The 25,745-nt window shown below is 35.6% G+C and overlaps 1 protein-coding gene and 1 non-coding gene across 3 annotated transcripts in view; one reads left to right on the top strand and one right to left on the bottom strand.

The window, feature by feature from the left end:
• Window positions 1-25,745, bottom strand: part of Exoc4 (exocyst complex component 4) — a 691,851-nt gene that overhangs the window by 556,236 nt on the left and 109,870 nt on the right. For both annotated transcript variants that reach the window (XM_042695949.1, XM_042695950.1), the window contains exon 7: window positions 18,037-18,211. In XM_042695949.1, coding sequence (XP_042551883.1) covers window positions 18,037-18,211 — 175 coding nt within the window. The remainder of the gene's footprint in view (window positions 1-18,036; window positions 18,212-25,745) is intronic.
• Window positions 15,444-15,569, top strand: LOC122121907. Its single transcript, XR_006150059.1, has one exon. It is a non-coding gene; the product is annotated as a small nucleolar RNA SNORA40 (small nucleolar RNA).

Raw genomic sequence — 25,745 nt, 5'->3', positions numbered from 1 at the left:
ATCAAGACAAGGTTGTGAATGAATATATTCCACAAAGACAATGCAATTAGCCAGTAAAGACTTTGTCTGAATTGGATAACATAAAAATTTAAAAATATTAATGATTAGCATTGCAGAAATGCAATTTACATGTATGAACCATTTATAACCTGTGAGACCATAGGTTCCTATGACTACAGTCAGAAGAGTGTTACTGTGTTGTTGAAATTCGAATTTGATTCAGGAAATGTCAACTAGAGATGATTGCCAAGGTAACAAAGTTATGATAGTTAACTCTCTGACACAGGAAAAGCAGAATCCTATTGCTAATGACACAAAATCAGTAACTTTCTACCATCTTTGTGTGAGTACATAAGCCAAGTAAAAGGAATTCTATAGTTTTTTTTTTTTAAAAAAAAAAAAGGGAATTGTTTAAAATTCCAGAAGGAATAACTAAACTAAGAAAAGGCTGATACAGCCTTATTTCATCATACGACTGTGTATGTTCTGGATCCTCAGTTTATACTATAAATGGAGATACAGCAACATTTCCTGGCTAATACTGACATCATTTACACAAGGCCAGGAGGACCAGTCACTACACATGAATAACGCATTCAAAAGACACTTCCTGAATAAAGGAAAGTGCAGGCATAATTGGGGGGCTAGAACTCTATTCCAATTTTATACTGTTTTCCTCTTAGTACAAACTTGACTGCTTAACCTCTTGGTACTTTCCAAATGGATGGGTACTGAATTGTAAAAAGTCACAAGAACATTCCTTTAAAACTATTCCCCTTAAATTCTTTCTGTTCAACAGAAGACAATGAATTTTTGAAATGATATCCAGAATCTTGCTTACAAATTATATGAGCTAGCACATGATGTCACTAACATAGTAAGCTCCCAGAAGTCTTGGGGATGGGGTAGGGGTTGAAGGAAATAATACATTTAAATTTTTGACTAGGTCACATTCACCAGCATAAGTTTGCATATTGAAGTTTCTTAAAATAGTACTAGCATTTCCTCACTAGTCTCTAGTTCTCCAGCATATCAGAATAACAAAGGAAGACTTAGTGCCAGGTGGGTTCTCAATCAGTAGGTGAGAGGGGAAGCAGTAGAATCTGCATTTATACCTAGTTCCCCAGTGATGCTGATGATACTGCAGACCACACTGTGAGAACCAGTGGTCTGTCTGAGGTCATTCCCTCCTGCACCTGTCTACCTTGGGAAACCTCCATGATAAAAGAAATTAATATCTCTCCCACAGAGTTATAAAAAATTAACATTAAAAAATCAGCATATTGGCAACAATGCTTAATAAGAAATGTACTCGTTACCTTGCTCATGTAACCGCAACCCCTCTGTACAGTATTTTCACAATAAAAAACTTATTTTAAAAAATCATCATATTGTCATGTCTATGGTTTTACAATTTTTGTTGTCCCCCACTTTTTTCCTCACAATGTTAAAATAGATTTATTCCATATAAATCCCAAGTGATTTTGCTGTCAGATTAAATCCAAACAGAAATGCAGATGAAGATCATCTTTTCCTTCACAAATACTGTGTCTGTGTCTGTGTCTGTGTGTGTGTGTGTGTGTGTGTGTGTCTGTGTCTGTGTGTGTGTGTGTGTGTCTGTGTGTGTCTGTGTCTGTGTGTGTGTGTGTTTCATATATAGAGGGGTATTTGTTTGGATGTCTGTCTGTTTTGTTTGAGAAGTAAAATCCACTGCATTCAGAGTCATACAGGATCTAAAAGTCAATCACCTAGGTATATTTGTAACCAGTTCTGGGGTTCTTGGATTCTAGTCAGTTTCATATGGTGAAGTACTGCTGTCCTGTATGCATCTCATGGATGAAAGGAATTATAGTCAATACAAAACTAAGAAAATAATAAAAAAAAAAAAAATTCTCAAGTTCTTCTGGCTGCCTTTGAGCTTTTAGTTCAAAGAAAGTAGCATTGCCCTTGACTGCATTTACCTCCTCATCTCCCTGACCTCTGATAAATAAATAATTTGAAAAGATGAACAAGAGTTCTTTAAACATAAAGGATGGCATTTACATGTGAGTATTTTTTATATGTTGAGTATTTACATGTAAGTACTTTATATTAAAAATGAAAACTTCTTAAGTGAGTGCTTTACATGTACCTACTTCAGGAAGTAATTTTGCATTTACACTTTCACAAACAAAATGGCTTCTTAATCATCTTCAATTACAACTATATAGACAAAAAAGGGGGGGAGCAGAAGTACTACTGCTTGATCAGCAACAATAACATAATATATAGATGGTGGCCATGGCAAATTTACTCTAATTACCAGAGACTAGTTGGACATCTTTAAATTGAGGCTCTCAGAAGCAATATACCACAATAAACTAAAGCATTTCTAGCTATTTTAATTTCAAATTCTTATAGTTTCTTTCTTCTACCTTTCTATCTCTGAACATAGCTACTGTTTTAAAAAGGCACTGGTAGTTTTGGTGCTGTCTTTTTTCTTAGAGGTGCAGTCTTCTTTTAATGCTAGATTATTTATAACATTCACTTGAAGCTTGAAATTAAAATTCCTTTCTCTTACTAATTTAGTCCCTTCCCATTTGCCAAATATCTTTTTTGACTCTTGCATCTCTAATGGAGCTGAAAATTAATAGGACCTTTTTGTTTAATTATTTGACTATGCAAAAGAATCATCAACGTTGTTAGCACAATTCTGTATAGTAGGCCAGGAGTAGTAATAAAAAGCCTTACATTTATTTCTAAAGCACCCTGCCTCTCAGAGGACCACAAAATGTTTCTCAAACTATACTCAGAGGAAATACCTCCAGACCACTCACTGAAAGCTGTCCCTCCAGTGAAATGCATGCTCTGATTAATTAGTTACTTACTCCAAAGAATTATATAATAGAAACTCTGATGATACTAAAGAAAGACCTAACACTTTAAGAAGGTAATTGCATATCAACAATATCGCTGAAAGAAGCAGATTAAATTCACAACAATTACATTTCACTTATGTCAAGATTTAAAAGAAAAAAATTCTAATAAGGGTAAGAAAATCAGAACAAAAAAACCCTAAATTTTAAATGTCTTTTTCCAAACGGGAAAGTCTTGGCTAGTTTAACTCACTGACTATCAAATTTCAAATACTTTACTGTTCTTCCAAGTCTGTTTTTGTCACACAGGTGATGAAAATAAGGTGTGTCAATGAGCGTTATATAGTAATAATATGTAGTAGTCCCAAATATTAATGGTTTCTCGTGCCGAAATTATTTCATTCCCTTTGTAAAGAAACCTCAGCTAACCTACTAAATTAGGAAGTACTTCACAAAAGGAGACTCTAACTACTAACCATTGTAAGCAAAAGCAGGATGAACTGGTCTCCTGGAAACATAGCAAGTCTTTTATGATTCTATGCTACTCAATTTTTTATTTTTTTATTTTTATTTTTTTGTCAGTCATGGGGCCTGAACTCTGGGCCTGGGCACCATCCCTCAGCTCTTCAGCTCAAGGCTAGTGCTCTACCACTTGAGCCACAGCACGACTTCTGGCTTTTTCTGTTTATATGGTACTGAGGAATCAAACGCAGGGCCTCATGCATGTGAGGCAAGCACTCTACCACTGAGCCACTCTCCCAGCCCCTACCCAATATTTAAATCTACAAAGTTCAACACAATCTTAAGGAATTTAAATTTTTATCTTGTTTTTGTTTGGTTTGCTGTAACAAAAAAAAAAAAAAAAGATGAATAGTTATAAGCAGTAATTTATCCTGTGACAATTCTAGAAACTAGAATGTTCAAGATCAAGACAATTTTCTGTAGTGAAGGTCCATTTCCTGGATCACACTCTAGTTGTAATATAACTAGTTCTATTCTTGATTATTTAATCCCTTTAAGAAGGCCCCACTTCCAAATGCCATGACATTGGGGATTAGACAGCAACATATGAATTGAAGTATGAAATAAATATTCTGTAACAAAACTTAAATCAGACAATCAGTAAAAGATATGGATAGCGAGTACTCACTCACTTCAAAAGTATTTATTAGGTAAATAATGCATTCAAGAACTTGTACCAAACTCTGTGGGTAGATGGGAGGCACAGAATAAACAAGTTACAGTCTCCTCTCACAAAAGGCTTAACAATAAGTTGAATAAAGAATTACAAATTGAAAGAAGTAAATACAATAACACTGTAAGAAAGGTAAAGATGTATAAGAAATGGTCCTCAAGAAAAACTTTAATCTGATTAAAATAAAAAAATGTAGACGTGAAAAACAAAAGTACCTTGAGTTCCTGAAAGGAAATGATGAATGAATGCTTTATACAGATCAGATAGAGGATTGTAGCACATCAGAAAAAGTATTCTGGGATGAGGGCACAGACAGGAGCTTTAAGATTTATAGTACCAATAAAAGTATTGGGATAAAAAAGAATAGAGTCATATTTGGAGGACAGAGAGAAAGATTGATTCGATTAAAGCAGGGCTTTTTTGGTAGAAAATTTAAAAGTAAGCCTGGAAAAATAAACACCACAAATTGTGGAGACATTGGAATGCCTAGTTAAGAAAACAATCTTATCCAAGAGAATGGATTATTATGGGTAACGTGGAATATTTGTAATAAAACTGAATCTGAGTACAAATTTTCTGTTCAATAACGTCTTTAATTATATAATGACACTACTACAAAGATTTGCATGCACATCACTCATTACCATGCCTAGGAAATCAGGTTTGGTTTCAGTAGCTCTTTTCTTGTCCAGGGACCTATAACTGTCACACTTCTAAAGGACAATGTAAGTGTCTAAGAACACTTAATCTGCTAAAAGTGAAATCATGAGGAAAATAAATGTGTCATTCACTTCAAAAGTTCTTCTGATCCCAAAGCAAGGCCAAGGAAGCTAGCTAACAACCCTGGTAGGTTATAGTGTATCTTTGAAAAAGATACGTAACAGCCCATTCCAAAAACTTTAGCCACCCTCAGTAAGGATCCTGAGCACTGTATCTCAAACCATTTTACAAAATCAGAAGATGGTGCCAGGTCATGCTCAGAGCAAGAAAAATCCACTTGACACTTATGTCAACCAACCAAGCATTCCGATTATTCTTTAGTATAGACCAAAAAAAAAAAAAATTTTCTTTCTAATCACAGCAAGTGAAGGTGTCATCAACATGGCCCAGAATTGGATAAAAGATAAATGTAAAGTACCTAAAGGTGTATTCAGTCTAATTCACTACTTATTCAAGTCTGTCAGGATCAAACATCCAATGAAATTCAATGCTATGTTCCAAGAAGAATGTTCTATGGTCCAATAGTTCTCACTGCAGAAATATTCCCTGACATACTATTCACTTTTTGCATTTCTTCATTTCTTTCTGCTGTGCTCACTTACAGTGTTGAGGAAAGTAACTAATTCCTTTATTTTATATGTGAATTCCTAAAGACTCCTTCAAAGTCGTATCCCCAAAACTTGTTCTCAAGTTTAACAATTTCAACTAAATTTTCACCAACAGCACCCTGCCTACATGATTCATTATTTTGTGTCCCTTTTCCCACTACAGTAAGCACTGCCGATGTTGATCCTTTGAGAAAAATATTGGTTTGTTTTCTTTTTGGCCAGTCCTGGGGCTTGAACTCAGGGCATGGCGCACTGTCCCAGACCTTTTCTTGCTCAAGGCTAGCAGCTCTATCACTTGAGCCACAGCTCTACTTCTGGCTTTTTGGCAGTTTTGGGGAGATAAGCGTCTCACAGCCTTTCCTCTCTGGACTGGCTTAAAACCATGATCATCAGAGCTCAGCCTCTTGAATAGCTAAGATTATAGGAGCGAGCCACTGGCACATTTGCTTAGTTTTGCTTTACAGCTGCTTTTGGATGATCTGTAAATTGTACAGCAATTAACCCATGTCAGCAAGGGTTAACATCTCTTTGCTGCCATGTTCATTCCTAAACATGTCATTTCCCTAGAAGCAGCAAACTTGGCTTCATGTGAAGTCCTTACTCACTGCAGATGCTCTGTTGGGGACTCCCACCAGTTGTCTATCTTCCCGGAGCACACATGGCCAGCCCTCAAGGAAGCCTCCCAAATGCTGCCTCCTGAGGACTAGATAGAAAGGGATGCTCAGCCCAGCTTGGTGTGAGATGCTGTTTTGTGCAGAAGAGCCAAAAATAGTGCTGGCCTTTTTCATTGCCATATCACGCTGCTAACACATATCTAAGTGCTGTCGTTTATCACCCCCGTGAGGCTGGCTACTTCGTGCTGAGATTTCGTCATTTGCTGTCACTTGGCGGTATCTCTCGTCTTCCTATGAAATCGTCTCCAAAGCAGTAGATTTTGTTGTTGTTCACTTTGTGTTTTTAAAAACCCTTCAAAACTTTTAGGTAGATAATCAAAAACAGGTGTATGCTACCCTTACTTATATGAACAATGCTTTAATATCAGTAAACACTTCTGGAAAGCTTAGAATAACTTTAAAATAAAGAAAAAACTAGCATCTCAGAGTGTTACAAGATTTACAATACAATCTTATTGGAAAAAAACTGGAAAAGATTTTAATACAATTTGACTCTAAAAAGGAGGTGTGGACTTCCTTTGATACTTCATTAACTCATATGGTATAGATTTGATAGCAAAATTTTATTTTCTCAACCTGGTATAACTAAGCAAAAGTATACACAAAACAGAGATGAGTATGATGTTATTAAACAATTCAACAGATATTCTGAAATAACATTTTCTTAAAATATGTGTCAGGCTTGTGGATACAGGTTTACAAGGGAAAAAACTAGTGTATCAAACACCTCAGTCACAATATTTTTATTGAAAGACTGGTCTCACACTTTCTGTCTTGCTTGCTTCCTCACTTTTTTCCAGGCTCACTAGCATTAATTCCTTCCCTAAGCTGTAACTCTGCATCTCCAAAGCAATCTTCTGAAACACACCTCTCATTTAAGCAGAATTTTGGTCCTGTTCAAAAATTTGCATGCCAAATCGCCTGTACATTCTATAAACCATGCAAAAGAAAAGGGAAAATATGGTCATCATCAAAAGAAATTCTAGCCTCTGGCAACTGTCTCTGCTGTTAACAGCTATAGAAAGCTGAACTGATGAACTATTTCAAGAATGCACATCTCACTTTACCAGCATATTTTTTGAAGAATCCATTTAAAAATTCTATGTATTATCCCCTAAATTTCTATCTCCTGCCTGAACAACTCTCTTAGCCTCTCATGATAATGCCTCAATTTAACATCAACAAAGCACTATCTTCAAATCTTAATTCTCAGTCATTCAGGTTCAAAATTTCACCCTGACTTAGGGCTCTTTATTTTTTAGAGTCAATGTTACAAAGTTGTGAAAGTTCGTTCTACTTCCAAAATCTCTCTAATCTCTCTATCCTCTTTCTTTCACTGTTCTGTCTCCCTTCCTATATCGATTGAACTTGCCTTTTGATTAGAATCTCTCTATCCATTTCTTTCACCACAAATTTATTTTGCACACTGTTGGCAGATAAATCATCCTAAAAACACTGCGTTGACCATATTACTCCACGATCAAAAGAAAGGATAATATCTACCCTCTCCTATGAAGTACAATCATGGCCCCCTCAAATCAATTTAAATCTGATCAAGTCTCTAGATTCACATCACAAGACAAAAATAAATAGCAAACAACACCAATCAATGAAAGCCATTCTACAATTAATTCTGCAGAATAAATAATCTCCTTTCATCAATACATCAATTTCAAAGGACAAAAATAAAATGAGAGATGTACAGGAAACTTATAGTTTAAAAAGGTTCTAAAATTTTATTAAATTATAACACTTAAATCCTAGTTGGAGCCCAACGCAACTTGTAAAAATCATAATCATCATGTTTGATAAAATGCAAACATTTACAATGACTAGCCACTTAATTTTAAGGATATTCTGTTTCTAGGTATTGACATGCTCTTCTAAGGAAAGTTCCTACCTTTTAGAGATACATACTGAAATAAAGGAAAAAACTGTGATCTATAAGACTGTTTCGAAATACAAAGGGAGGGATAGAGATAAATGTTAGCTATCAACTGACAACTGGTAGGATGAATACATTTGGATCCATTGTACTATATGTCTGATCATTTTTTCCATAATGAAGGTTGGGGAGGGGGGTAAAGACCAAAACTATAATGGTGGCTTACTTTCTGAAGGACCAAGTTAATTCTCTTTTTCAAAGACCTCCCAATCTAGCCGGGCACTGGTGGCTCACACCTATAATCCTAGCTACTCAGGAGGCTAAGACCTGAGGATCCAGTTTGAAGCCAACCTGGGCAGGAAAGTCTCCACAGATTCCTATCTCCAATTAGCCACCAGAAAACCAGAAATGGCACTGTGGCTCAAAGTGGGAGAATACCAGCCTTGAGCAAAAAGAGTTCAGGGACAGCACCCAGGCCCTGAGTGCAATCCCCATGACCAACAACAACAACAACAAAAACAAAAACAGATCTCCCTACCTATTTCAGTTGGTAGAAATAAAGCAATCTTGTGAAAGACTTGTCTTTTCCTTATTGAATAGTCTTTCTTTATGGTCAAACTGTGTGTCTGAATCTGTTTAAGTCATTTGAATATTACCTAACCAATTTCCAGAGTCCAACATTATACAAGGTATTGTTACTGAGTCATTGTCACAAGTTAGAAATCCACATTTTTCCTTGCCAACTTCTCATAAACTCCTCAATATTATGGAGAGTAAAGTTAAGCTACAATGGCTTTGCTACTCTTCCCTAGGACTGGACTTTCCCTGCCACTGAATCTCAGCAGCTCTTCTGACTCAAAGAATGAGGCAGATGTGATAATGTATATCACCCAAATCCACAACCCAGCTATCACGTTAGTCCAACTGCCCTGACACCAATACACTGAAACATCATATGGAGGAAGAGACGGTGTGGAGAGCACAGAGGCTCCAGACACATAGTAAAGCTGCTCCTCTAGCCCAGTCCACGCTACAATACATGGCTATACTAGATAAAGTAGAAGCATTGTGCAGTGGGGGCTTCACAAATTCCTCACTCAACAAAACTTGGAGAAATAAAAAGGTGATTCCTTTGATAAAGTTTCTGAATAAGTCTGCAGGACAGATAATGAAGCCCAAAGAACTATCATTCTTGTCAAGAACTAAGATGTATGCATTTCCTCCATAATCAGAATAGGTTTTAAAAGAGCAAACTTTAAAAAAAAAGATGATGAATTCAGAAAAGTATCATTGTGTTTCTCTAAACTCTTATCTGGTAAAACAGGAGCAATGCTAGTGAAGGTCATGGCTGCTGCTTTAATTTCATTCAACTCATAGAACTACTTTATATTACAGTATTTTACCTATGACTATTGATGACTACCACTTACTGTAGCCTCTTGGTTCTTAGAAACTCTTTTGCTTAGGCTTGGGTGCCAAAGCTTGATAAGCAAATCTTGAAGGGACACTTGCTTCTAATTGTCCATCCTCTAAAATCCAAGATAAAGCTAAATAGAGATAAGCAATGGAGGTGATGAGTTGGAAAGAAAATTACACAGAATATAATCAGGAACAAACAGGGCCATGTCAGGCATCTAGAAATTTAAGAAACAAAAGCTTGCCACAGGATCTATGTATTCTAGCTAACCCCTGCCAACCTACTATTTTCTAAAGTTTGGCTCAGTGTATTAAGCCGTCCACATTTATGTCAAGCTTCACTGAGCATTAGATACCCGAGCACTCTTACTTGGGCATCTGCCACATTTGCACTAGCCGCCAGAACCATCTCCTTGGCTGCCCATCAGATCCTGCTTGAAGAATTAGTGGTAAACATGAAACAACACAGGGAGAGTCCGGGGCTACAGAAACTAACTCTGAATTAGAGAAAGGTTTTTATTTCAGCTTCAAATGTTAACTGAATTGTGCTCACGAACTCGAACGCACTTTGCCACATGCTGCCTAGCCATTGAGAAGACAGAACAAAATTTCCAGGAGGAAAAAAGTAAGAAAGCAAAAAGTTCCTTTCTGTAGACTCTATGGCCCAGCTGACAGTATGGCTTTGCTAGGCCAACCAAAACAGAGGTCATGAGAAAGTTGTAAAGGTTGAGAAATGAAAAATAAATGTTAATAAAGGAATATCCTAAAAAGAAAAAAAAAAACCCACCTCTCACAAGTTATATAGCCTAGAACACTTAAAAAAAAAAAAAAGCTGGTTTTTAAGGCAGGGAATTCTCAAGCTAACTAAAATACTGAATGCAACAAAACCTAAGAATAACCGACTTGCCAGCCTGGATTCAAAATGGAAACTGTATGTCTCCTTGCAAATCCTCTCTAGGTCAGGATCAGTAGCAATCATTTTGTGGATCTTCTTACCTAACAGCAAGCAGCAAGTTCTCCCTCCCTGCATGAGGTTAATTTTATCACTATTTAAACATTTATGTGGCAGTTAACAAAACTAAAATGATTGTACATTCTGTCTCTGTCACTCCCTTAAAAAGAAAAAAAGGAACAAAGGCAAGTAAAATTATGAAAAGGTTTGCTCTGGAAGTATCTGTTAGTGGTAAGTAGAGTATTTAGAGCCCACTGTGTGCATCTGCAGACACTGCTTAGTATACCAAGGCATGGTTAAACAAGTCACCCCGCAATGGACAGGTTTCTCAGAACCACTAAGGCTGAAGCATTTGGGTTTGGTTAAAGTAATCCCCTTATTTTCACTGTCATGCAGTGTTCAACTCAAAATGAATATTTTGTGTTCCTATGTACCTCCATCTTATCCACTTGAAAATGTGCAGCCATCAGTATGACAGGCATGTCACCATGTAGGTGACATTTTGGAAGGTGCTGCTGCTGCTCAGAAGGGCAAAAACATGTATTTCTATTATCACAGTTTCAAAAGAGTGTAAAACTGAGAAAGGAGTGCAACGGTGTGTGGTCACAGGGCTGACACCGAGAGAAAGCTGTGACACCTTGTTACTCTGACAACTATAGCCTTGTCTCCTCACTGTCTGCCTCCAGACACAAACATGCTGAGACAAATGAGGCTTCCAACTACGCATGGGTCCTGCCTGCCAGGAAGAGTCCAAGCTGGACAAAAAGTGTTGAAGTCTTTAAAAGATCAAGAATTACTTTCTCCTCCAAGATTTAGCATACAAAACTACATTTCAAGTTTTTAGCAAAAACAAAAACAAAACCAGTATCTTCCATTCAAATAAACACTGAAAATAGATTCCTAAATACTAACAACTGTATTCACCATATTATCTCATCATTTCCACCCACACTGCTACATACTTAACTACAGGTGTCTGTTATTCTCAATTATTTCATTTTCCAGAAGTAATTTTTAACCTCAACAGCATTCCTCTGACAAGTATATGAAACTAAATTGGCCCTATGTAAACCACTCTACATGGAAACTTAAACCCAAAGTCTCTGTCCTAAATCCTCCATTCAGGAAAACATTAATTACTTCCTCCTGTGTTACCACTTGTCCACTCTCTGAATGTAATACAAAAGTCTATACTATTTCAGGCTCTCCCTCACTTCGCTGGAGTGACCTCACTGAACAGCTCTTGTTCAGCTTTATTCCTCAGTTAGTAACAGATAGTTGATCCAAATAATTTAACAATAAATCATGTGTGCACTGGTTGATAGGCCAACTATATCATTTCACCAATTTTCTAGAACATTCAAAAAGTTTATAAATCCACTTCTCTCTTCTTTTTGTTTTCACCACCAAAGCATGTGTTACTTACATTACTATTAGACAATACTGCAAGTAATATACTATAGACTCTTCATTAGCCTCTTTGGTAGTTGTCTTCTCCATTCAGTTCCTTTTACTGCTATCACATTAATCTCCTTTCATCTCATTACACCCCAATTAAAATCCCCAAAGGTACAACATTACCTGAATGGCTTGTTAAAACAGACAATGAGAGCCTGCCCCTAGGGGTTCTACACCAGTGTTTCTGGTTCAATAAGTCAAGGGTGAGATGAACTTATGCATTTTAATATGTTCATAAGTAATACCAATACTGCCAGTTCAAGAAACATTTGTAGAACCACTGGTCCCAAATATATCTGAATCACCTCAGAAGCTACACAACACAGAATCTAGAATCTAGTAATTATCCACCATACACCTTTATTCAAAAAGGGGTTAAGAATCAATCCGGGGATAAATTTGACATGTTAGCAGGTTCAAAAACTACTAATGTGAAATCCCAAACCACTCAAATGACACTAAAGGCCTTCCAGAAACTACAATCTGAATCTACTTATTGAACCTTTTCTTCTAGTCCACAAAATAAGCCTTCAGTTGCAGCTAAATCTTCCTTTTTCTTATTTCTAAAGACCTGGTCCATTCACTTCTTTTGTACTATCTACTAATATTATCTCATTAGTTTTTCTACTGCAGAATAATAGTACCATTCCCCAATTTCTCTCCCTCCATAATTTCTGTACTGATCCAGTTCATCAGCCAAAAAAATTCTTTCTTAATCCCTCTAACATGTGTCATAATGATGTATGATACTATATATTACATTAATGACTGTTTTTTACATTTAATGGTATTAGTCAACAGGTATATATCATTACATATTCAGCTTATGAATAAATGCATAGTCTAATATTCTCAGTATTATGTAACTTGAAAGAACTTTGAGAAAATTAAAAAAGACAGAAATCTAAAAATAGTTTAAAAGTTGTAAAATCATTTTTTGTATAGTAGTAAGTTAAAACATTTAGATTAAGCTGGAAGTGGAACTGTGGCTCAAGTGGTAGAATACTAGTCTTGATCAAAAAAGCTCAGGAACAGTGACCAGGCCTTAAGTTCAAGCCCCAGGACTGGCAAGAAAAAAATAACATACATTTAGATAAATTTCTCAATAGAAAATGCTTTCCTCTCAGACTGAATGTTTTCTTTTAAGATAAAGAACAAGTAAAGATTAGTTTCTATAATGCAATATTAATGTAATTCTAGTGCAATATTTTCTTTTTATTCAGGGATTTTAGTATCAAATCTATAGATTAATAAGATAAGTAAAATAGCTGAGAAACAACAATAGATCAATTCTAATTATGATACAGTCATTCTACAAAAATGTTTTTTTTTAATTTTCTAGTAGCCATTTTTTTTTACTGTGAAAATACTGTACAGAGGAGTTACAATTACATGGGCAAGATAGTGAGTACATTTCTTATCAAGCATTGTAGCCTCCTCCTTAGTTTACCCTTCCCATCCCTTACCAGCCTTCCCTGACCCCCCCCCCCCCAACCCAAGAAAAACAAGAGAGGGCAGAAAAGTATAGGGCTAAGATGGGAAATCTATGAAGGAAGATAAAAAAAGGAAAAAGACCAAGAATGCTTTCACATTAATCTCAAACCAACTATAAATATATGAAATGTTCTTTCTACATTAAACTTTTTATTAGAATAGTTTGGTTTTTATATGCTTTATACTTGTCAAATAGCTTATGGAATTGTTACAGGTATTCATTAATGTGAAAGAGCCACAATTTTACCATGGGATTATAAATTACTAACAGATAAACATAAAACTGATACCTCTTTAATGGTTCTTCAAGACACAAAAATAGATCTTGTCTACTGTCTCTTAAACTGTAACAAAAAAAAAAAATTTAAGGATCTGCATTACAGAAAAACAAAGAATGAACACCAAGACCCATGATAAAAGTAGGACATCTGGACAATAGATATGTGGATCCAAAAAATGTGGTACCTATATACAATGGAGTTTTACACAGCCATCAGGAAGAATAAAATAATACCATTTGTAGAGAAATGGACAGAACTAGAACAAATCATGTTAAGCTAGGTAAGCCAAGATCAGAGAGACAAACAGCACATGTTCTTCTGATATGAAAAAGTTAGATCTAAAGCACACTGGGATATGACAAATGACACAAGATTCTAGATACTCACATAAATAGTCTTAGGAGAGAATTACAAAGGTGCAATACCCAAGCAACTCTTCATATATATAAAATAATATACATACTGAAACGAACCCCAAAGATATGAAAACAAAGGACTCTTCTTCATTTGTGTTTTCTTTTGCTCATGATTCTTTATTCTTTACTTTATATTCAGTATATTCACGTGCTTATCTGTAGGAGGGTGGGAAGAGGGCACAGAATCTAATTTTAAAAAAGGTTGAAGAAGTGCAGCAGTGGAGCACACTGGACATTAATGGAAGTGAACTATACAACTCATGGGTGGAGACAGGGGACAGGAATGGGAGAGAAGGAGGGGATAGATGACACTTCACAAAAGGAAATGTATTTATTACCTAATGTTGGTAAATGTAACCCTCTGTATATCATCTGTATGATAACAATAAAGTAAATTAATTAAAAAATAAGACTTCTCTAGACAAAGTAACATGTAGTAGCCCAGGGCTAGGTTAAAAGGAGTGGGAAATAGAGAATAGATACAAGGTGATGTTTGTGGGGTGATAAAAATGTCTTAAAATTATATTGAGGTTGTTGTGGTATAACTCCATAATATACTGAACTCCACTTTAGAAAAGTGGATTTCTTGAACCATTAAGCTAGTATCTTTAAAGGTAGCAAAATAAATAACCCATTCCATAATACAGAGACAAAGCACAAAAATCACTCCTTCTAATCTATATATAGAAAAGGTGTATCTCTTCTTGGTAATAGTATTACAAATAGGGTCGTTATTCATTTCAATGTTGTTTTAAATTTAGAGTACTAGTCCAAGCCAAAGAATATAAACTCATTCAGAAAGTATTTTATAACTTTGCCAGAGAAGATACATAGTCCACCCAACACTTCTTCCTAGGATTTAAGTACTCAAGTTTTAAGTGTTATAATATGATACATATAATTCCATTTAATAATAGTATACCTGCTATGTTTAGGTAATAACAAACTAGCATCTCATGATAAATTTTCCATTTATATCTTTTTAGCCAATCCATATTTTTACATTCTAAGTATGTTTTTAAACAAAAAATAAGAAACTTATGTTAAGAGAGTAAGAGAGCTTATTTTTCAGCAAGAAAAGAAAAAGTAGAAAAGTTCACATATAAAGGAAACTAAATGCAATACATAATTTTGGATTGGCTTCTCAACTGAAGAAACAAAAACTCTGGTATTAGCAACATTATGAGATCCTAGGACAAAACTAGAGTATATCCAGTAGGTCAGATGAATAGATGCCATTTGTTCATACACAGAAAAAGTGGTCAAATGTTAAGAATAGCTAAATCTGAGTAAAGAAGGACATGTGTACTTCTGCTTTTCTATAAACTGCTTAAAAATTAACAAATAAATAGATAATAAGGAAAAAGTATTTTACCTTTGCCCACATATTTACTTTTCTAGCTCTTATTCATCTTCTACATGAAAAAAAACTGTTCATTTAATAAAGTGTAGCTTCAGCTTTAGTTGACTTAGAAATGACACTATTTGTAGCACTAGTGTGTCTTTGTCTAATTTGTTACAAAACCTTACAGACAGGTGCAAACAGTAAATCCTCTTTTGCAGCCCAGAACTCACTGTTGAGTATGAGATTTTGGAACATGTAAGAAGGAATATGTTGGCAATGTAGGGGTTTGTTAACTTATACAGGTTGGCTCTGAGAATAAAGTTGATGTAAAAACTTATTTTTTTAAGCCTTTATTTTATCTTCATTCCGAAGGATATTTTCAGTTGATAACAAAATTCCAGATTGACAATTTTGGGGTCTGACTGAACATGTAAAATGAAACATTGATTTTTGGGTTACAGTTTCTGATAAGAAGTCAGTGATAATTTCTATCACTGTTTTTCTATGAGTAATGTGCCCTTTACTCCTGACTCTTGGTAAGATTTTTTTTTTCCTTAGGTTTTCAGCAAATTGATAATGCTGTTTCTAAGTGTTGATTTTCTTTGTGTTAAATCTTGCTTGGGATCTGGTGAGCTTCTCAGATCTGGGGGGCTTTTCAATAAATTTGGAAATTCTTTGGCAATTATTTCTTCAGGGCTTTTTCTGCTAGTATACTAATTCAGATACTAAATTTTTTATTGAACTTCTTTACTGTGCCTGTGTGTCATATTTTCTTGCTTTTTCATGAACATAGGAATTGTATTCTAGACACTGGATGCTTCATTATTCAGAATTTGAGTTATGTTGTTCTTACTTTAAAGTTTTCCTCTCTCAGACAGTTTATTTGTAAGTGGATAGAGCTAATTCCAAAGGGATTTGGTTTGAGGTTTTGCTGTGTGCAATCTACACTAACCTTTCCATTATACCTAGAAACAGCTGTATTCCCAAAGCATGACCTTTCTGAAGTCATAGATGACAGCATACAATATTCAATATGCTCTCCACCAAAACTAGCTGGTCTGAATTCAAACATTTCCAAGTATTCAATGTCCATTCGGTTCACAATCCCACTGTAACTGCATTGTAGAGTGCAGAGCTTCATATATAACCAAAGGTTTATTGGCACTCCACTTTATATTTTCTGGGACTCTTTTATTCAATTACCTCCTCTTAGAATCCTAGTCCATAAATTTCAGCTGTTCTGCATCCCTAAACTCAGATCTGTGCTTCCCTTGCTCCGAGTCGGTTGATGTTTGACCACTTTCCTGCACCACAGTTTGGCAAGTGCTCCAAAGAGAAGCAGGAACAAAAGTGGAGCTCATTTCATGTGTTCTCTCTTCTGCTGACTACAATATCTGTGTCCACTCAGGCTTATAGGTGCTAATAGCAAAAGATAATTTCATCGTGGCTAGAATCGGAAGTCCCTAATTCTGTTTCTGAAATGGACTTAAAATATATTATCTTACACTTAAACAGGTAACATAAAAGACAAACATTATTTCCATGTGTTGGATTAACAAATCAGGATATATAATGTGTTAAATAACCTACCTTTAACCCATAAAAGATATTTATAGAAATATTTATCAAACACCTATTACAGGCGCATAGTAATTGACATATTGGTTACAGGAACTTGGAAAATGTAGTTTCAACCCACATTATTTCTACCAAACCATCAATAAAGCAAATGCACTGTACCAAAAAAAGGTCTAATGAATTCATACTAAGACTCTATCATTCAATCCACCAGGAACAAGCCTATATTCTCAAAAAAATCACTGCAATTTACATTTATGATTTATTTTTTACCATAAAAAAACACCTATTTGCTATCTAAGTAATTTCATTCCTACAGTTACAATTTTCTACAGTTTTCCCTCCCTATACTTATATTAGTAGTTACTACCTAATCAAGTCCCTTCTATTTAGCTATGTCAAATCTTGAGTTTCAGCTAACTTAATTGTATTTCTAATTTTCATATGGCCAAATCAAGTATGTTTTGCTGGCATATGAAGAAAAAATATAATACAATTCTAAATGCCATTTCAGTAGTATCATTCCAAACAGTAGTATGGTTTCTTCTATCTTCAATCAATCAAACTGGTACATTTTCATCTTGCATATTTATTTTCACCCCTCATACTAACTTCTTGACCTACAGAAGTTTGGTTGTAAGAAAACAGCCATTAAATGAAGTTCATTTTATAGAATAGTGCTTAAAAACATGTTAATATTTATTATCTTTTTAAATTATTTAATAGTTAAATTTTAAAATCTATTTACTCTATATCCCTTGCAAATTTCAAACTTACTACATAGCCCAGCCTATTCTCAATCAATAATATCCTCCTTTGCCTCTCAAGTCACTTACTATCTTAATATTTGACTGATCCCAGTGAAATAAAGTACATTTGAACACAAAGCCAGATTCTGTACAACCTTGACTTACATTTTGAGAATCTGTTCTTATTTTTAAAGCCTAAGCCAGAAAAAAAAAAAAGTTTGTTGAAAGACTTTCTGAAGATGGCAAAAGTGAATGGCCCCCGCAGTATTCTTTAATTCATAGAAACATTACTTTCTCACCTATTTATGACTCTTAAATTAATATTTTAAGTAGTTGATTATTTTGTTATTCTCAAAAGTTAGTAATATTTGTGCTGAATCAAGACTCTGGCCTTTGTAAAAGGTCCTTACCTGCAGCACATCTTGGATCTTCACCCACACATCTGCCATATCATACAATTTGATCTCTTCCTGCTGGGTCACTGGAATCCCAACAGAGTCCTGCAGATACCCCAGAACCACAGAGTGAGCAGTGGCCACAGCATTAAACTTGTCAAACAGCAGTTCCAGAAGCTCTAGAAGTAACCTGTGGCAAAACAAACCAACAAATAAAGAACATTTATACAAACACACACATACACACAAATACATATGCACACACACACATTCACACACAGACAGAAATGGTTTACATTAGAATACAAGAAAAACATCAAACTCAGATAATACAGCACTCTAAAAACATAAATAGTACAAATATCACAAATTATAAACAGATTTGATTTCAAACAGTTGCATGATCTAAGTAATTTCATATGTTAGTATCTAGACCCAGATACTCTCCTATAAAGTTAACATAATTAGATGGGGATTGGTGGTTCTTGTCTGTAAACCTAGGTACTCAGGAGGCTGAGCTCTGGAGGACTAAAGTTCAAAGCCAGCCTAGTTAGAAAAGTCAACAAGACTCTATTTCCAAAACAACCAGCAAAAATAGCCAAGATGGAGATGTAGCTCAAGAAGAGTATCAGCTGAGCAAGTAAGCAGTGTTAGCCAGCAAAAGGCCCTGAGGTCAAACTCTGACACATTGGAGAAAGTAAGTACAATAAACATAATCAAAGATTTTATAGCCGGGCATGTGTGGCTCGCACCTGTAATCCTAGGTACTCAGGATGCTAGGATCTAAGAATCATAGTACAAAGCTAGCCCAGGTAGGAAAGTCTGTGAGACTCTAATCTCCTGTTAGCCACCAGAAAACCAGAAGTGGAGTTGTGGCTCAAAGTTCTAGAGCTCTAGCTGTGACCCAAAGAGCAAAGGACAGCTTCCAAACCCTGAGTTCAAGCCTCACAACCAAAAAAAAAAAAAAGTTTTGATACACCAATTATAGGTGTTGAAAGTAATACAGTAGACAGTAAAAATTTGTTCAAAGTATACGATGCACATATGTGTAATGACTACAATGCCCCTTTGTATGATTAATGTATACTTTTAAAGAAAGTAAAAGTATAGCCCCTAAGCCATCAGTAGCAGCTCAGTAAATACTTTTTTCCTTTTAAAAATATTTTAGTGGTTATTCAGATAGGCAGCTTCTCCAAGGACTTCGGGCAATTTTTTTCAGACTATGTTTTACATGTTACACAGAATATGTTACACCCTAGTAATAAATTAGGCACTGTGGTAAGGACACTAATCCTTTTAGTCATGGAAAGTGAGCTTACTACCATTCGAATATATGGCTTAAGGTGCCAGAAAAAAAAAAAATACACATCTGTCAAGCAATCTGACTTTCACTACAGGGAGCAGCTTAGACATCCGCATTATCTCATTTATCATAGTGAGATATGCTGGACACATATTATTACATCGATTTTATAAACTCAAGGACACAAAATGAGGTTGCAAGGCAGACAGGCCTAGAGCAAAAGTTGATTTCCATGTCATTGCTTTTACCTATCTACTTCTCACTACCATTCTTGAATGCAGATATATATTTACAGATAGCTTTATATCATATATACAAAGCAATTCTTCAACTACTGATGCTTACATCTTTCCTGATCACCCCAGCCTAGGATCATCATTTCTTCCTCTAAATTTGTATAATATTTTATCCCACTTTTAAGGAAATTATTATATGTGGTTTACATTACTTGGCTTAGTTAATGTAGATCATGTTTATTCATACACAGAAATTTTGCCTCCCTTCTCTATTATTAGTCTTTCAGGACAAGCCCTGCATTAAACATTTCTATATTCAAGAGCACTTTGAACAAGGGTTAGCAAATATTTGCTGAATGAATTTAATATGCATATTATGAACAACAAGCACAGAAAATCTTGGAATTTCAGATTTATTGAGTGGTTCTCAGTGTATAGCTCCTGAATAAACTAATTTTTAAAAAAAACCTGAAAGTAGGAAAGGAGAAGCAAAAGAGCTTGATAGCAGTATCAGGTAACCAGATCTTATTACCATAAATAAGGGGTTATATCACCTAATCAAAACATATAGCATATTATCTATTCCTATAGTTCCTTTACTGCCCAATTATTATAATTAATATGCCAATGTGACAACCCATAAGTGCCTTATATGACAAAATCTTAATATCTACCTGGCACTGTAATTTGAACAAATAGAATGAATCAAAAGTATGCAGTATTTCTAGTCTACAATCCATAATCTAAAATTACAAATGGTAAATGGGAGCCGTTCTGCCTTTCAAGTAGTATTTTCTTCAACCTGCTAAATGTCAGTTCATATTTATATTCATATGTGCCTAGAATTTTTTTATCTTTTTCATCTGTGTTATTGAAGAAATACTCAAACTATAACATATAGGAAGTACAAAATACAGAAAGATGTATCTGAGCATAACAGGTGAAATAGTTAATTCAGTCTTGGGAAACAATGGCATTACATACAGTAAATACCCAGGTACCTTAAGATACCACTCAAGATCGATGGTGACCAGATATAAGTCTTCAGAATATCTATATTTTTCAGTGGTGGATAACAAGGTAAGAAAAAATAAATAAAATACATTTACTTTACACAAAGGTAAAATCATTTGTATTTTTCATACCCTCTTGGAGGGAAACTTCTGTTCTTTTCTATCACGGTGGCAATGATGTGGTCAAAGGCCCTTACTTGACAAAACCATCATTTAATATGTATATGTTATGCTCAACTGATCCACAACATTCAGATACTAGTTCCCCAGTGGCTTGAAGGTCCAGGCACATGGCTGAAAACTAGAGACAGTTTAAAAAAAAAAAAACACTGGAAGCATTGTGGCTGCATAAAGAGCAGTTTGATGCCTCTTCTGGTGTATCCAGGATTACTGAGCTCCACAAAGCAAATCTAGTCTTCTAGTTAGGGACATAAGCAGCTCAGCACTGCTTTGTTAAGAAAAGAGACCCAAGTGTCATATCTCTGGCTCATAGAGTAGTTAAATGTTTACTTTTTTTGAGAAAAAAGTGCCTTCCACAGTGGTTATAGCAGTTTATATTTCCGCCAACAGCATATTAAGGTTGAGATCATTACATTGTTAAGAAAAAGTATGACTACATATTGTAGGACTCCTATGAAATGTCAGGATGGAGAAGTACACAGAGGCAGGTAACACATTTGTGGTTGCTTGCAATAGGTGGTAGCTGACTGATAAAGTACAAAGGGTTTATTTTGAGTGGACAAAAATGTTCTGGAGATAGGTACTGGTAATGGTTACAAAACCCTGTAGATATACTAAAAAACACTGAATTGTATATTTTCAATAGGTAATTGTATGATATGTCAATTTCATATTAATGTAGCTGTTTGAGAAAAAAAAAAATCATAGCTATGGCTTCCAGTGAGATCAGTGAGGAACCAACACATTTCCTGTGGTGAGCAAGAATAAACAGAAAAGTAAAGGTAGAAGCCTAGGACCTCAAAAAAGGAAGTATCCTGAAAGCACAATCCTTTGAATTCTTACTACTTGGAAGATATTAGCATTTCTCTTTTGGTTTATTTTGTTTGGTTTAATTAATTAATTAGTTTGTTTGTTTGGTTTATTTTGTTTCTTCTTCTTACAAGCATAGCATGAAAGAAGCAAAGATTACATTCTTTCTCAGAGCTGATACTTCTTAAGCTTTTAATTATTTAAAAGTAAGTTTAAAAAAATTCAAGTCTCTGCATCAAGGGTCTCCATCTATAAAGCCAAAGAAATAGCATCTCTTCGGAGAGCCTGGTAGAGCTGCCAGGGGAACCAAACCTGAAAATGAACCGAATGAGCTGAAGTAATCACGATATTGAAGAAAGCAGAGGGCTATGGATTCCTCTGTGTGGTTTTCTGGCTTGAGAAACAGTGATAATGATGGCTGTCCTTCTTGAAGTGAAGGGGGACAAATAGAAAGAGAAATAACATATACATAAGTTAGAGACAGAAAGTTAGAAGAAGTTTGAAGTTCAGATCTTGATTAAATTTAAGTTGTTTTGCCTTTAGGTACTTAAATATGCAAGTCAGGAATTCAGGAGAAAGATAGAGGAAATTTTTAAAATATAAATACTTGAGAGGAGGTGATCGCTGAGAGATATAATGCAGTGTCAGAAAAACAAGGGCTAGAACCAACACTTCTGGAAACTGCATCTTGAAAGGACAGTTAAGAAGCTGCTAGATCTACCCTGAACAACAGGAACCAATATACAAGGACACGTGCACCTCCATGTTTATTGCAGCACTGTTCGCAATAGCTAGGATATGGAAACAACCTAGGTGCCCCACCACAGATGAATGGATCCAAAAATTGTGGTATCTATACACAATGGAATATTATGCAGCCATTAGAAATGACAAAATAATGGCATTTGCAGGGAAATGGATGGAGCTAGAAGGAATCATGTTGAGCGAGGTAAGCCAAGAACGAAGAGACAAACGGTACATGGTCTCCCTCATAAGTGGATGCTAAATCCAAAAGGTTAGGTGATACGACAAAACTAACAGGACTTAAGAAACAAAGAACTCCCGCTCATCTGGTTGAACCACTACTAAATATCCTCATGCTGCTGATCACAAATATGGTATATAACATGTGAACACTGTTATATATTACAGACTGTGGTAGACAATTTGCTCCAGGGAAGTTAGAATGAACTTGTGACTTTGAAATTATGTAATCATTTAATCACAATCAAAAAAAAAAAAAAAAAAAAAGAACCTCGGGGAAGGGAGGGAGGGAGGGGATGGTAGGGGGAAAACAATGGAGGGGGTAACAATGTTCAAGAGGAAGTGTACTCATAACCTCACTCATGTAACTGTAACCCTCTGTATAGTAGCTTTACAATAAAAAAAAAAAAAAAAAAAAGCTGCTAGAGAGAAAGGAAGTCACAAAATAATTTAGAAGACAAAACAGAGGAGATTTATCAGCAGAGTCAGGGGCTGTACAGAGGTCAAATGTGGGAAAGAGAGAAATTTACAACTCACAGGCGCCCAGGGACCTGAGCAAGAAGAGTTTTAGTGGAACATTGGAAGGTGAATTGAGAGGTGGGATGAGCAAGGAATACCTAATAAGGAAAAAGAAGCCAAAGTCAATCACAGGCTTTTCAAAGGCACCTGGGTCCTCACCATGTGCACTCCTGAAAACAAGGAAAGAAAAAGTAAAATGTTTTTGTAATGCATCAAAGAATAAAAGAGATTAGGAGTCACCCACATAAACAGGACATAAATCTGTATCAGTCTGGCCCAATTAAAGCTACTAGAAATAACCTGAAATATGTCATCAATATTCATATGCACTCTCCTGCTGCCCACACAAGATTAGAAAAAACAAGTGTTTGCTTTCAGCTTTAGACACTCAGAATGAAATGAATATACAGAGTCTCACTGAAAACATTTTCTATCCCATAGCCACTACAAAATATTAAGAAAGAAAATGAAAAACATTATTTTGCAGTGAGCTCAGCTGCCTAAATCCAGTGTGGATCAAGGTTTTTGCCACTGATCTAAAAGACAATAAGCAGGCAAGATCATTAAATTACCTGATGATTCTTTAAGCTGACTTGAATTAGGAGAGGCCTCTTACAGGAACAGGCCTAAAAACCTTGGAGGTTTGAATTTCAATTAGCTGTAATTTCTACCCTTCAGAAGAAAAAAAAATCATACATATATATATACTCCTCTTGTAGGTTATTTCTAGAATCATAGAACAGTACACAGTAATATGCATTACAGAATCACGGGAAATACATGAATCCTGAGTGGCAATGGTTACTAGTGCCAGCCAGTATAACACACAGGCATGAGAAGCACAGACCTGAATGCCAGGTGTCTGCTAAACAGCCATGGAACTTCCAATATGCCATGGGACGCCTCCAAATCCCAGGTTCCTCAATCATAATTTCCTAATCTCAAAGTGATTGTGAAGGTTATAAGCAAAACCTTTGCATACTAAGTAGATTTCTGTATCTTTAATGGGAAAAAATGAAAGTCTCCAGATTGTTCCCAGGCCCACTCATATCTGCCCTTCCAAAGTTGTTTAGTAAAGGCCTGCTTGTACTTCACAATGTCCTACGTCATTCCAATTAAAAATAAATTTGAACCCTCTTGTAAGTTAGTAGGAGTTGAGATTTTGTCACATATAGCCCAAATATATTCACAGGGTATGCTCCATAGTCTTACCTTCCAAAGAAAAAGAGATGATTAAAATGACCTTCAACAAGAGACAAAATAGCTTTCTAGACCAAAAGGCGAAGATAATAGTTCCCTGATTGATGTTTCTTTGTAACCACACTTCTCTGCCAACACATGGACCAGTGTCAAGAATGGAGAAAACAATCAAATTTTGTGGCCAATTGAGTTCATGAATAAAATTAATTTGTATAAAGTCCAGGATTCAAGATACCAACCTAGAGTCATTATTGTAAGCTAAAGCTATGATTATGTAGAACATCCCTAGGAAAGTGAAATGAAAAAAAGATGATGACAATGATAATGATGACAAACAAGAACAGCAATGTATGCTAATAATGGTCACTAATGACACATAACATGCCAAGTGCTGTGTTAAAGTCCTTTCTTTGGAGTATCTCATTAGATCCTCAGGACAACTCTATAAGGGAAATAATCTTTATCCCCTTTTTGTGAACAACAAAACTGAGACCATTAGAGACAACAAAACAGAGACCATTAGAGAACATATTTTAGAGAATATCCCTTTTAGGGGCATTAGAAAAAAAGGGTTAGAAACATGCCAGAACTCTGCAATTCCAGGGAAATAAGGCAGAAAAGAATGCCAACAGACAACTTTGCTCACTTCAAACAGATTTTCACTCTTGGCCTGGTACTAAAATCCCTCTAGCTAAATTCTTATCTAATTGCTTCTAGATCTTTAATCAGGAACTGTGGCCCCTGGTTCCACAGGCCACTCTATCCATTAGCCCATAGCCCTGGGTTTCTGACTTTCTTCAACTTGCCAGGTGCTATGTCTCAGAAACTCTTCCATACTCCTTTCTGTAAGTCATGAACTCTTCATTGTCAACTGCACTGACTCCCAAAAATACCTCCTGGCAGGAACATTCTTGTGAGTTATAGACCTTAAATACTTTCCCCCTCATGTCCAAGTATCCACCAAGTACTGACTTCTACCTTGACCTCTACATCAGTATCTACCATTCAAATAGGCTAGCTTCAGCTGTTGCCATTGTTACTCAGCTAGTAATGGCCATATCCTTAGAATTATAACAGACCACACATTAGTGGCCGTTCTTCTGGTCCTGCCTCATCCCCTCTACATTGCCAACTCACTGGGGATAAGCACCGTTAACTGCTTTTTGGCTGTACTTCAAGATTTCTCATAATACCCAGGCTGTGATACAGAAAGTAAATGGGTTTATGAAAAGTAAATTCCAGTAGAATGAGAACAAAAGAGGCCTATTGGAGAAAGAAATGGGTGAGGAAAGAAGTCCTTAAGGAAAAAAAAAAATTCACACAAAACTATGCTCTTTAAAAGGCAACTTATCAACATGAACAAAATACAATTAGCAACCTGAGAGAGACACTTTTAGAACTAGTATTAATAATACTGCAATAAAATCTTTTCTATGTGGAAAACCAGAAAAGTATCAAGGTGAAGAAATAATTTTTTCC

This window comes from Dipodomys spectabilis, unplaced genomic scaffold, assembly GCF_019054845.1.
Source record: "Dipodomys spectabilis isolate Male_0828 unplaced genomic scaffold, ASM1905484v1 ptg000197l, whole genome shotgun sequence".
Taxonomy (NCBI): Eukaryota; Metazoa; Chordata; class Mammalia; order Rodentia; family Heteromyidae; genus Dipodomys; species Dipodomys spectabilis.
Note: the sequence above shows the minus strand (reverse complement) of the source record. Positions and strands in the feature narration are given on the sequence as shown.